General features: G+C 35.1%; 1 protein-coding gene across 1 annotated transcript in view; it reads right to left on the bottom strand.

The window, feature by feature from the left end:
• Spt6 (transcription elongation factor Spt6) overlaps nt 1-15,112 on the bottom strand; it is a 104,312-nt gene that overhangs the window by 23,750 nt on the left and 65,450 nt on the right. Inside the window, exons 15-19 of the mRNA XM_089086166.1 lie at nt 10,350-10,545; nt 8,647-8,855; nt 5,779-5,995; nt 2,549-2,751; nt 1,788-2,001 (exon numbers count right to left, since the gene is read on the bottom strand). Of these exons, the coding sequence (XP_088942292.1) occupies nt 1,788-2,001; nt 2,549-2,751; nt 5,779-5,995; nt 8,647-8,855; nt 10,350-10,545 (1,039 nt within the window). The remainder of the gene's footprint in view (nt 1-1,787; nt 2,002-2,548; nt 2,752-5,778; nt 5,996-8,646; nt 8,856-10,349; nt 10,546-15,112) is intronic.

Here is a 15,112-nt window from a genome sequence, read left to right as displayed (position 1 = left end):
AATCTTTTTCATTGTAGCTATTACTATTTGCAACTATTTTCTATCTTAAATAAGACAAACAACCAAAAATTTAAAAATCGAGAATTATCGTGTATAATGTCAACGACTAATTTAAATTTTTAATCTTGTAGTATATATTATGTTACACACGTTTTCTTTTTCAACTACATAGGTTCTACCTGTATAACTGAAAACGTGAAAATTTAGCAATAAAAAGAAGAAAAAAAATCCTTACAAGTGAATTTTTAACTTGACACCTATTTATTGTCATTTTTGTTTTACAAATATGCTTATTATATGCTCGTAATAAGTAAAACAGTTTATTCTGTGTTTACAATACTTAAAATACTACAATTATTTAAATAGCAAACAACTATTTTAAATATTGTTTAATTAGTTTAATTAACTAATGATACCAAATTAACTAGTTCAATTATGTGATTAATTAAATTAAATGAATAAGTAAAAACAGAAGGTAATTTAAAATCTTTAAGATCCACATAGCGTGATACATCCATAGATATAGGTGATTTAACTCACCATTCCCATTTCTGATAATGATAATTGAAGTCTAGAATACACGGGTATGTTGCCTTATCCCGTGGAATAGGGTGAACAAAGCATATCAAATACGAGCAGGACCATTTCCTCCTGCTTGAACTCGTTTCAGCTTAGCATTGGTAAATAACCCCATCACATTTCAGTAGATACGAGTTTCAGACAAATAATAATATAGTGTCATGAACGCCACGTGCGTGCCACAAGCTTATAGTGCCAAGAACTTATTAATATTTACTAAGCCTATTTATCCACTGATAAGATACCACTGGATATCGATTTTTACAGCGCAGTACCGAGTATCGGGCAACCCTATATGTAGTTCAGAATAGTCGCTAATTTTAATTTGTCAACTATTTTAAAACTAATTAGTTTTTTAATTTTTAAAATACACGTTGATGACAATTATGCCATCACTGTGGATATTAAAGACCAAAGTGTTGAGGGGTATGTAAATCTTTTCCCAACCATTTTCAATGATTTGCTATATAAGGTTAATTAATTATTAAAGACAATACTGTCCAAAAGGAGAATTGATACCCTTTTATGAAGGGCATCACAAGACTGCCAACTGTTACTAGTTTTATTAAATTTCTATCTATGGGTTATAATTTACATTTTTCCAAAAATATCATTTAGAAATCATAGGACAGTTTACATTAAAGCCTATAATGTAAGCTAGTAATAACTAGAATTGCTTGAAATAAACCTGTCGAACCCCAAAAAAGGAAAAAAGAAGGCATATTTCCAAATTTTCACTTGTTAAAGTTCCTATGAAATGGAACTTTAAAGTTCTAAAACAATTCATTTTAATTTGGTAAACAACATGATCACATTTTGTTTTTAATTTATTTATTTTATTAATTGAATTAATTTATTGCGAGTTATAATTAGTTGAGAATAAAAAAAACTACTAGAGTCAAAAATCTTGAAGCTCCATACCACATTTTAAGAATGATTATAACAGGAAATATTTTTAATTTTTATTTTATTTGTAAGTACTTTAACTTGTATTATTATATTTTATTTATATATTATTACTTTATTTATATTCTTAATTTGTGCTGATGAATAAATACTCCAAGAATTTTTCATCTAGATTAGAACGACTGCATTACATTGATACAGCACATTGATATCTGAGGCACAATAAACAAACTATCACAATATTCCAATTCTTTAAATGGCATAGTATGGTAGCAAACAATAAATTTTGCATCAGACTCTACCTGATATGCCATTATCCATACGAACTTGGACACCTTGAGCTGTGCCTTGACAATCGCCAGCATCAAAATGATTCCAGACCTCAGATAGATCTGGATAATCGTTCTTGGAGCAGAAGGGGCATTGCCATAAGCCGGTTTCTTCATTACGCACTGGGTTGGCATGGTCCAACTGCTCTCGCTGGGGTTTCCTCCGAGCAAAATTTGTCACAATCACCTATAACAAAATGACGATCATTAAAAAGCGTTCTGGTTAGTGAATGGTGCAAAAAAAAAGATGAAAAAACAATACACTCAATATTGCTCATAAAACAGAGTTTGAGTGCAGCTTTGACTAGCTATTCTCCAACAAAACCCTTTAATGATCATAAAGCTTTGAGTTTTATAAATATTTACAATTGTCTCATATATCTTTCATCTAATTCGCCTTTTTCGACAAGGGTTTGAAACGTGGTCTGTAACGTTCTCAGATATGTTGAAGCATATCTGAAGGGTATGCTGAAGGGTTAAGTCAAACAAACATTTTGGAGGAGAGGGAGGGGTTCAACCCCCCCCCTGGATACGGCCTTGCTGAATAGGGTTTAGGGCTTTGTGTACCACAAAGCAAAGTAAAAAAAGGACCTGAAAACGGGCCAAAAAAGTTTTGTCCCAGATCAATTTGAAGCTTACATCAAGAGGGACGTAATGTAAAAATTCCCCCTCCCCACCAAATAAAAAGGACCCAAAAAAAAAAAAACAGCTATTCCTCATGAAGAAAAAACTACCTGAACTAATTTTCCTCTATAAAGACTATCTGGAGATTCTTTAATCAGGAGCTGAAACTTCTCTTTGGCATCAGGAGATCTATACGGCTGTCTCAGGTCCTTATATCTGTGATTCAACTCCTCTCTGATATCATAAAGAGTGATCGATTTGTTACCAAAATTTTGCCTTTCCAGTTCATTGGCAAAAGCGTCCAAGTCCAATTCTAGAAAATTAATGGACAGAGAATGAAATTAATTGCAACAAACCAAAAAAGATAAAATAATTTATATTTAATTTTCGTTCTAGGTCAATATTCATGCTACCAGTAAAACAACAAAATAGCGCTAATTTTTACTTTTTGCATACTAAGTTACTCCAACTACCCCTCTAAACTTCTGCACCACTTCACTGTCTTAAGATTTGGAAATACCATTCAGTATCCATATTTCAGAAAATAAATGATATTTTGTAACAGACCTTTGTAGTTCTAACGTCTAGAACATATTACCTGAGTCTGTAAAACTACTTCTAGTCTTTCTGCTTTCAAGTCTCATCGGTCAAAATTATTTTTGTTAGTAGCCCACTTCAGGTTTTCATTCTATTTCAATCGTTCTTCTTCCCTTTTATTTGTCGGTTTTATTAATTCTTACTTTTTTTTAAATTTCTAGTGTTTGAGTATGAGAGGTGCATTAACTTTTAGATAATCTATATTAAAAACTGGAAATTTTTCGTGGCCGTAATTAAGGTCGAAGTCCACATATGTTTGCCCAGAGGCTTACTTAAAGAACACTTTTTTAATGCCTAGATTCATGTTAGCACTAAAACAACAATATAGCACTAATTTGGACTTTTCATTCACATGTTAATTTATCTTCGACTTTCTCTCTGAACTGACAAAATTTCCCTGTCTTCGAGATCTAGAATTGCCAGTTCAGGAATGGGATTCATATTTACCCAACACCAATGAAACCTGAAAAGACAACTAAAAACATTTTGTATTTGGAAACCAGGGACGCTTTAATAAGAATAAAAACAATTTTTTGCTATTCTAGATTTATATAAACAAGGAATTGGCTCGGATTTCTAGCGCGATGCTAGAAGTGAAACTTCTCTAAATATTTCGATGACACAGTCGGTCATCATCATCAGTAGAGTTACTTATCAAAATTAAAACAAACTGCTTTTATATTTCGTTTCTTTGTCTAATAAAAGGACCTATCCCTATTTGGAATTCTTATTGATTTCGTCATAGAAAAGGCAGTGTGGTCATGGAGAATAATAGTAACATGATATTTTGTAAAAAAAAAAAATATAAGTAAAACAATAACGTGGCATTAATTTTGGCAATTATTTTGACGTTTCATTTACATGGTAATTTATCTTCGGCTTTCTCTGTGAACTGGCAACATTTCTTTGTCTTCAAGATCTGGAGTTGCTAGTTCACTCTCTATGGTCAATAGATGAAAAGGTATTCAGATTCACTCAACACCCATGGAGCCAGAAAAAAAAAGAAAAACATAATTGTATTTGGAAACAAGGGACGCTTTAATAAAAACTAAAAAAAATATTTTTGCTATTCTAAATTTATATAAAACAAGTTAAATCTGCTGTATAAATTGGTTAAATTCTCTTACAGAGGTTATAAAACACCAAGATAAGAGGGACAAAAAAAATACAGTTATGCAGTCATTGGCTGTAGCGGGCGCCAAATTAGAAAAATGGCTAAAAACAAGCAAAAAAGGGCTAGAAATATATGGAAGGCGATGGCTTAAGAAGGTGCAGGATTTCCTTTGAAGAAGTAATTGACTTTGGGAATTATTTGGAGGAAAAGTGTTTTGCATACTTATTTTCACGGTGCAACGTGGTACCACTAAAACTTGCCCAAAAAGCTTCACAATTTTGCAACAATCAAAAGAAAAATCTTAGAAAACACCAGTTTTTAGCCATCAGAAAAGGTGGCTCTAGGGGAGAGGGCAAAATTATTTTGATCTCCTTAGTACTCTAAGGTCGGTAAACTCCATTTAAGATTTGTTTCAATTATTTTCTCTCCTATCTCTCTTTCTCTTTTATTTTGATACCCTTGGTAGTTATTGTAAACTCCGTTTAGGGTTTGCTTGAATAAACCCGTTAGTGTTTGAAGAATTCGTTTATCTAACAGAAATAAAACCTATCGCATGGTTTGTCACATGTGCTGGTGTTTGGGATATCCCAAACGTGGATACAGCTACCTACTCTTCTACAAGTATAATTAAAATGAATTAAAATTTTAATAACAGGAACTTTTAAATAAGATAGTGAAAATAAAAATTACATGTAATATAATCAGAATATTTCTGCTTCGCGTACGGCCTTCACAAATGAAATGAAAACAAAAGCGCAAAAAAAAACAAAACATTTACTGTTTTCTGTTTGGCTAGTATGTACTAACAATTATTTAGTTTGTTTTTGTCTCTTTTTTTTCTCATTCATTAAGGTTTATCAGATTTGGAGCCAAGATAGTCAGACCGTTCGGACCTACATAATAGCCATTAGATCCAGCTTTTTACCGATTTTCACCCCATTTATCTCTTAGTCCGTCTGTTTGGTTAATTTCGTTGTTGTACAATTGTAGTGTATTCTCTCTTATTTTATTGTTATACTCAAGCGTCATTTTTGCATTCGACATGGGTTGTATATGACAAGGGCCTATACAGTGTACACCCTTTTCACAACCGGAATGCATATGGTTGTACAAGTACTCAGTCCGGGATATGTCCTTTCATCGGTAATCCAACCGCACCGTCTTTCTTCTCCGTCCTTGTATTGTTTTGACAAACAGCACTTGTACTACTACTACCAACAACTCACCGCAGCACCAATCCACCTGAGGCTAACACAGCTACGCACGCTCCTCCTCCATAACAATCTATTCAGTCGAGATAACTCCTCAAAAAGAGAATGGTGGATGTACTGGTAAAAAACAACCATTGAATCCACATAGGACTCTGTATTGATATCACCCGATCGGCCCTGCAGCCCACCCCGTGTCCCTATTTTGGATATTTTGGAGTGGTTTTAGTATGGTTTTGGGAACCCTTGCAAAAATAGGATTCGTACAAGATCGAGCTGGATGGTATAAGGTTATTGAAAGCTTAATTCTGTGGCGTGTCTACCTACTCCAAAATTTAACTAATTAAAAGGAAGAATAGAGGATAAATTAATGTACAGAAATAGAAAAAAAAGAAAAAAAAAGAGAGAAAACAGATTGAACCTTTGAGCTTTTCTGGATTCTGTAAAATGTCGACAATGGCATCCCCAGGGTTGGCATCTTCTTCGTCGTATTCAAGGGCATCCACTGCCATCTTCCTTGCCCATTCATACGTCTCGGGATGAACTCTAGTGCCATCCAACACTTCTATGTATGTTTCTGTACTATCGCTAACCGCATTTGTGTCTATTTTAATGAATCCCGCACAATTTACAAATACCTAGAAATCAATAGGGGAGGGATAACAAAACGATAAATCATAAAGAAAAAATTGAAAAAGATGTATAAAAAAAGGTGAAACAACGTAACTGCTCTCGTTTTATTTTATGATTTACCATCAACAATCGTACATATTTCGTCCCAAATAAAGGGCTGCTAAAACTCACGTTTCCCTTTTTCGAAAACTAATAATTTACTTATTATAACAGGTGAAAAGTATACATTATAAAATGGGAATATTAATAAAAGGTATAAAGGATATATAAGACAATAAGATAATATGAATACAAGATTCTAACCGGGATAAGAATTTAAGGTGCTTCAGATAATTCATTCCATCAAAACAAAGAAAGCTTTTTCAAGTGAGACCCAAGTTTCGTGGAAAATAAATTAAGACACGTGAATTTCATTCGCATGAATCATCATTAAGAGACTTTCAAAAACAAGACAACTGAATTTCGGCAATTTGTTTATATAAGACGAAATTTGTACGAGATTTGAATATAAATCATAAAAACAAAACACATAAAATAAAAATCAATATCATTAGACACAAAATCACAAACAAATAAAAATCACAACTGAAAATCTTAAAGAAGAATAATAAAAAGAAGAAGGATGCATAAAATAATAACTCTTCCAGTGGCGTCAATTCACGACAATTTAGGGAGAATGGGAGGGAAGCGCTTTCCATGGTCTAGGAGGAAGGGGGTTGTCGTTTCTTTAATTTCTTAAATGAAAAATAGCAAAATTAGGTATTTTTCAATGTAAATACCCCCCAGAAAAAATACTTTTTAAATCGAAGGGGCATAGATCCCACTGCTCCTCCAATCGACGTCACTGAACTCATGCTATTAGAAAAGTAAAGATTTATTTAGAAAAGCAACACCTTAAAAGCAACCGCGATGCAAATTAGAGGTTCACTTTTTAGAGAAGGAGATACTTCATTGCGTAAAAAAGAAAAACAGTGTTGTGTAGTGAGAGCTAAAGTCTTGTCTCTGACACATAAGGATAATAACAGATTATTTATGCCCCTACCTTTTTATCAGTTTTCGGAAAGGGGACACGGGACATTTAGCAGCTCATGAGATGAGAAGATTTTTTAGTTTAATGGTTTGAATTTTATGGCGTTAGGTTCTGAGCCCCCTGAAGATCCTACATCTATGTTTAATATTGATTTTGGGCTGAGTGTCGGCATGATGGATCGACAGATTCCAGAATTTTTCGGAAACGCCCTGGCTTTAATACGACGTTTGACTTCCTAATAAGTCCAGCAAATCTAAATCTGTTCCAAGTGCTTGCTTTGGTGGAGAGTTAGCCAAGAGACAATAATCCTACCCTTTTAGGTATGCCAGGGTATACTATGTTAAAATGGACCAGAGTCACATCAGCACGGGGGTTTTGCTACCAACGTGTGAGAGAATCTGCACGTAAGACTCCACGATGATCTAAGTGACTAAAAGCAGGGCCGCATTTAAAGCTTTGACGCTTCTAGGCCAAAGCCTTTTTGCCGCACCGTTTTTACGAGATATTCAGGGATAGTGGAAGCACTGAACAAAATGCAACTGGTGAGTCTAAAGTAATGAAAGAGAGAGATGATACCAAACTTTCAGCTGCCATTCTTGGAAGACATCTGACAGTTCATAAGTGGCCATGGAATTCCTATGTTGTTTTAAAATCCCTTTTCTGTGAATAGGCAGCACGGCAGCGGAGTGCACCTGGCATGTTCATGATAAATCACATCAGTCCAGTTTTTGTTAAAAAAATTTCACTCAATGATAATTTATTGCGCCCCCTGGCATTGTGGGCCCCTAGGCCCGGGCCTAGAGGGCCTGTTCGTAAATCCTGGCCTGACTATAAGGAAATGATGTGGAATACAGTGATTCTACAAATTCAACTGACTAATATTGATATATATTTAGCAGTTGTTACAGGCCTCTATCTGGTCTTATTTACATTTCTTCGAGAATTTTGACGATAAGCTCCTAAAAGTTTACTTTAGTAAAAAACTACTGTTTCAATAACAATTCCGCTCTATCAGACATACAAGGATATGTTTTATAAACAAGGCTTCGATTTACGTCGGCTCTACGTAACTCGAAGAGTTCGAGACGATCTGCAGGCGAAGGTTCAACATGATTTAAAGTATGAGGAAATAGTATGTGAAACACTGTTTGTAAGTATTCAATTAATTAATGTTGATACATTTTCAGTAATTATTCAGGTCCAGTTCAAGATTTTCCTCCTGATTTTCAGTAACAGCTTGCAAAAGCTCGATATAACGATAACCACTCTTTCGACAGGCTGAGTAGTGATGGCTCACCAATTTGTTAATTATTGAATACTGATAACACAATTTGAACATATTGAATATAGATAGCATAATTTAAACATATTGAATTCAATAACACAAAACGTTGAATATAATAACAAAACTACCGAATAATAATTGAAAATGTGTTTGTAAAAGAGAAAATAAAATAAAGAAAAGGCTTTACAACACCATTAGATAAAAATAGAGACCGGAGCCTAGAGTAAGTGCATTAAATAACATCACAAAAAAAGGAACCTTTACTGTCCAAGCGATGGGTAAAGATCCAGATCAAAGCTGTTCTCAATTAGCGGTTTATCCTAAAGTAAGAGTTGACATACCTTTGGTCCCATATGACAGTGAGTGACGAGCTGTGTTCTGTTTTCCAGTCTTTGATTTGTCTGCTTCAAAGTTTTCATCAACGCTGTAGCTTTTCTTGGTCCCAAACCACAAACAAACTGTACAATGTAGGATGTATGTGGGAAGTTTATTGCTCGATTTATGTCAACACCAACCTCATTACTTCTATTGATGAACTCATAGTACAAGACTAGAAGGTAAATTTTTAAAAAGAACGGTAAAAAAAAATTAAAGTGGGACAGTTACTCTCACTTTTGGCTAATCTGGTTCAGACAAAACAACTCATTCTGCCTAAATTTGAAATAACCAAATTTAGAAAGTTCTTCTCCAAAAAAGGATCAGAATAATTACAGAGAGCCAAAAAGTCAAAGCTAGGACCAAGGTGTATTTACGCCAAAATAAATTCATTCCCATTTAGCTTTAGCGCCACATTTATGTCGGGTAGCTATGTTATCTCCCCCCCCCCCCTCCAAAAAAAGAAAGTATACTAACATTTCATTGTTCATTTTGAAAGTATTTGTTAAAGTGTTATCACGAGAAATTTCATGGTTCATTTTGAAAGTTTTTGTTAAGATTCGAAGTCAAATTTCGTGATGACTAGTAACCATTTACATTTTTTTTTTTTTCAAATCTAAATGTTTGATTTTCTTTAAATAGTACCAATTTCCCCGTTTTCCAAAAAAAGATAAATCAAAGCAAAAATAATCACTATTTCATTCCATAATGATATTTTACATGCTATTGTAGGAAATTTGAATTTCACGAAACAGAATGAAAGGGATGCTTTAAATATATTGGGGTGGAGGAGGAGCGCCCACAGCTGTGTCAACCTGAGTTGGTTTGGTGCTGCAGTGGCTCGTTACTAGTAGTAGTAATATACACATATACCCACATTTCTTTCGGTGCCCCTTTTTTAGAGCCAAGAATATTCTAGCAGGAATTTTTTAAGGACTCCCAGAGCAAAACTTCTACTATTTATCGGAAAACGACACTCACTTTTAGTTTCCTCTTTTTTCATCTATTGACCAAAAATTCCTCAACATCTTATTTTTTATAAAAAGGAGACAGTTCAAGCAGATTTTCTAATGTGTAAGAGAGCTAAAATGGTCTGTATATCAGAAAACAATGCCATTACTTACAGCTTTTCACTAAACGGGTGAGTATTATGAGTAGTATTCCAATGAGTGAGTAGAGCTTTTCAGAGACTTTTCTTTTTAATTAAAGAAAAGTAAATATTATTTGATAACAATTGTCTTCAGGAGACCAATCTTAATATTTTCAAACAAATTAACTTAGCTGCTTTTACCGAGCGTTGCCCCTTGGGGGTTTGAGGACTGTAGATTAAAAAACAGATATATTTTTTTTTTGTATTCTCGTCAAAAATGTATTTTCGTTAGATTTTAAAAAATATTTTCAAAATAATTGACATATAAATATTGAAATTTATTTAGATAATTCGAAAAATTTCGAGAATATGTATATTCGATATATTTCGAAATACATTTCAAAACAAATTCGAAAAAATGTCTATTATTTGTCGCAAACAGCTTTATTACTTTTAGTCTCCCACTAAACGGTTTGACCCAAAATTTCTCCGACACTCCTTTTTCAGAAAGGAGAATGCTCTTGTACCAAAGCTGATGTTTTTTACTTATAGAGGACGACCGCAAGAAGTAGTACTTACCTTCTAGAAGTTCCTCATCAGAGAGTTGATCTTGCAACGGATGATACTTCAAACAAAGGATTTCATTGTCAGGATTGCAAAGCTGAGAAAACTCCAAAAGAGGATCCTGCAGACGCCTACCAAGGCTAACAGCTACTCTTAATAGTTCTGGAAATTCACGAAACTCCATATCTGCTTGCTTGCTCACAGCATAAACCTACATAGAAAAATACCTTGAATAATAGATGGCAAATTTTGGATTCAGTTCTCCAATTCGCAGTTTTATACCTTCCTAAAATATCTCTGAATGCTGAATCTTTGTCAAACTGGTCATAAAATTTTTAACTGCTGACTGACCTCACCATATTAAAAAAACAGTTCCGCCTCTATACTGGCATTAATGGCACGAAGCGCCACTATTTTTCGTTTTCTTTTTATCTTTTTTTTTTTATTAGGGTAAATGGGCTGATAGAAACATACGACGTAAAATCAATGAAGGAAAATATGTCTCAAGTCAGTTGAAGACAAAAAAGGTTGTAATCACCCGAATCAGTCGGTGAAAATAACGAGCAAGTCGGTAAAATCCATGCCCCCCCCCCAAAAAAAATAGCTAGTGACGCCTCTGGTCACATAATCTAATCTGTCAAATCCTAATTAATGTTTGTCGCATCTCAGTCTCCTCAATTTTAGGAACTTAAAAGATGTTTTTGTTATATTAGTCATATTGCAAAGAATTGACCAAACCCTTTTATTATCTGGAGTTTTGAAACGAAAATAATTATAAAACAACTTATTATCATTAATGATAATTGACTTTTAGAATGCATCCATAGTAACTATGTTTCCTCTCTTATCAGTTTCTATAGTTTCTTTTAGACCCCGGCGCCGCGCCGGCGGATCGAACGAACGCCACCGACGAGAGGCCGGGTCGAACGCCACCGAAGTGTCGTAACGCCGCCCGCGCGCCAAAGGCGCCGCCGCCGAAAGAGGCGGCGGCGTTCGGTCAACTTTAAATTAATTTTGCGGCAATTCTTTATTGCGTCAACCGCAAAGTCGGAGCTTTTCCTTCTCGTGTGGTTTAGTATTCGATTTTCCTGATTAGAAATCAAGCAGAGCTTGCACTATCCCCGAATTTTCGGGTATTTCCCCGAAAATCTATGCGTCACCCCAAAAAAAATTTGGTTCCCCGGATCCCCGAAAATCACGCAATCACGATGCCACCCCTAGCAATTTATCACCAGTGACTTTCCCTGCCAAATATTGCTTTTCATGCCATAACTCTTGACCACTCTCTTGTTACTTAGGTTTTATCTTTTTTGTTACTTTGCCTAAAAACAAGACTGATGCATTATGCAATTTTAAATATTGCAATATAAATAGTTCTTCATATGTTGACAAACTACAGTATCGTCTTTCTAAAATTAGTTCAAATCATTTTGAATGTAGTTTCCCAATCGCTATTTCTAACACCGTTCGTAGTCAAGAATCTTATTTTCAAGTTGAAAAGAACTATAGAATGAATTCACTACTCTACAGCTTTAGTCTGCCGTTGGATTCTTAAATTAACAACAGACAGATTGTTTCTACAGCTGAATTGAAAGTTTGCAGATTTTTTTTTTTTGCTGTTTTTAGATGAGATTTTCTTAATTTTTAATAATCAATTGTATAACGCCTTAATGTTTAATAGTCATTTTTTCGGAAGCTACCCCAAAAATATGACTCATAAATAAATTGTAAATTATTGCCTATAGGGGGGGGGGGATAGGGGGCTATCATTTTTAAGTGATGATACCTTATTTTTTTTTACTGAAAGCAGGGTTGCCAAAAGGATAATTGTTTTTTTTTTCATTTAAAGTGGAGACAGAAGAAAATGATATCAAATTCCCTGAGAAACCATTGAAATATTTTGATTGACCCAGGGCCCCCCATTAAGACTTGTTCATTGTCTTGTATATTTTGCAATTTCTCATAGGCTACTGGCCTAATTTGGCTTTTGTGTGTGCTCCATTTTAATTAGATTCTTTGGATCTTATTGAATGCCACGGCGAATCTATGACTCGGTTTTCCAATAATTTGAGGTATATCTGAATAATTTCGACTTTTTGTTGTTGTCTTTGTACCCCTTTACTCATACCCTTAATTTTTTTCAAGGAACACTAAGCTTTTTAACGTTATTTTGCTTGTTTTTTTTTTAACCATATAGTGACCTAGTTAATTATTAAGTAACTTATTTTTCTAATGAAAGCTGAGACGGTATCCTATCAAGGTGGTATCCAGAGGGGAGGGTGAGCTATCATATTTAAATGATAATAACTCGATTTTTTTTTGAAAGCAGGGGTGCCAATAAGTTAATTATTTTTTTTATTTAAAGCAGAGACGGTGTCCTATCAAGATGGTATCCATAGGGGGGGGGGCATAGAGAGGGGCATAGAGAGTTATTATATTTAAGTGATAGTACCTTCATTTCTTTTTATTGAAAGCAGGGATGCCAAAAAGTTTAAAAGTTGACAAAAATTAACAAGATTTTCGTGAGTTATACTTGATACAGCACTTGCATGGTTTTATCGTCCAAAGGGAAAGGGACATATGCGTCCAATCCGTTTTTTTTTTCTTATTGACGAAGCGGGTTTAATTTGAAAACATTCTTTCATAAGTACCAGGCAGATTCACACTAAAACAAGTTGGTGTGACGAAAGCGATATCTACATCCCCACCTAACGTTGCGCTCGAGTGACAATGGCGCCCTTGGTCCAGTGCCCATGCTACATTAAAAGGCCAGGTCATAATAACAGCTTTCAATTTGGGAGGTTCAAGGAGGAGTCTTTGACAGTCTTATGACCTCAAGATACTACATGTTGCAACGTTCTTACGAATCTACAGTGGTTTAAAAAATTCGATCAGCCCACAAATGATTACCAAAAATATGCACAAACATAACAAATGTAACATTTGGGATATTATAACACTTTTTTCAAAGCTTTGAAGAAAAGCAAAAAAGGCTAAATACCCCTAACTACGCTTGAAAGCTATTTTAAAAAGAAACTCTTTGGAGATTTCCATGGAAATGACCATAGCAGAAGCTTTGAGCCTGGGTGGGAATCTAAGAGGAGTCTTTGAGTTAGGGTTATAACGCAAGGGTTATAAGGCATAACTTATAACCCTTGCCCTGAAGACTGAGGGGGAGTGTCCTGCTCAAAGGTATAATTTCCTGAACTTTGAACTGCGTGGAACAAAATGGCCATCTCAAAATCTTTTTGGGATGTGTTTGGGAAAATGGTGGGCGTGGAGGGGTGTTAGTTGCTTTCCAATCACTTTCGACTATTAAAAAGGGCACTAGCCATTTCAATTTCCAATCGAATGAGCCCTTTTTGAAGTTTCTAAGACAACGCGTTATATAAAAACCTTATATGCCCTATATAAGCATAATTTACAACCCTTTCCCTGAGGGCTGTGGGGGGTGTCATCCTCAAAGACCTAATTTCCAGAACTTAAAACTCCGTTGAATAAATTTGCTATCTCAAAGTTTTGATCCGATGTGTTTGGGGAAAAGGTGGGCGTGAGAGTCGGGTTAGTATCCCTCTAATCACTTTCGACTATTAAAAAGGGCACTAGCCCTTTGAATTTCCAATCGAATGAGCCTTTTTTGAAGTTTCTACGACAACGCATTCTATAAAAAAAAACTTATATGCCCCCAGGGCATAACTTAAAACCCTTGCCCTAAGGGCTGTGGGGGACTGTCCTCAAAAACATAATTTCTATCTGGAAATCAACTACGCTGAACAAAATAGCTATCTCAAAATTTTGATTGGATGTGTTTGGGGAAATGGTGGCCGTGGAAGGGGTGTTAGTCACCTTCCAATCACTTTCGACTATTAAAAAGGGCATAAGCCACTCCAATTTCCAATTGAATAAGCGTTTTTCATAGTTTCTAGGACAACTTCTTCGATACGAAGTGCCCTGGTCTAAAGGAAAAAATTAATAAATAATACATTGTGCCAACATTGTTCTTATATGCCCCCATGGCATGACTTAAAACCATAACCCTTTAGGTTGTGGGACAGTGTCCCCCGCTTTACTTAGTCACTGTGTCTTGTCTCGTTCTCGAGTGTCCCCGTTCTTTACTTAGTCAGCGCGATCGTGCTGCCTATGATTTATACAACAACTTACTATATAAACCTTATATGCCCCCAGGGCATAACTTACAACCCTTGCACTGAGGGCTCTGAGGGGGTTATGATCCTAAAAGACCTAATTTCCAGAACGTTCAACTAAATTGAAAAAATGGATATCTCAAAATTTTTATTGGATTTTTTTTTGGAAAATGGTGGGCGTGAGAGGGGCTTTAGTTGCAATCCAATCACTTTCAGCTATTGAAAAAGCCACTATTCACTACATTTCCCACTTGGATGAGGTCTTTCAAAGTTTTACAAAGATGCTTTTAATAAAAACTTTAAGGATCCCACAGTATACAATAAAACTCTTACCTTAAAACTTGTGGGGGAGGGGTTTTCTTACTCAAGGACTTTTTTCTCGAGACTGTGAACTATATTGACTAAAATGGGTATCTAAAATTTTGATTGGATGTGTTTGGGGAAAAGGTGGTCGGGAGAGGGGGGGTTAGTTGCCCTCACATCCCTTTTGACTATTAAGAAGAGCACTATCCCTTTGAATTTCAAATCCAAAGAACTCGTTTTAGACTTCCTACGATAAAGAATTAAAAAAAGAAATAATATGCCCCCAGGGCATAACTTATAATCCTTGCCCTGAGGGTTGTGGGGGAGTGT

The sequence above is a fragment of the Artemia sp. Qi Xiang Cuo genome, chromosome 3 (genome assembly GCF_049724085.1).
Source record: "Artemia sp. Qi Xiang Cuo chromosome 3, ASM4972408v1, whole genome shotgun sequence".
NCBI lineage: Eukaryota > Metazoa > Arthropoda > Branchiopoda > Anostraca > Artemiidae > Artemia > Artemia sp. Qi Xiang Cuo.
This window is presented reverse-complemented; position numbering and strand designations above follow the sequence as displayed.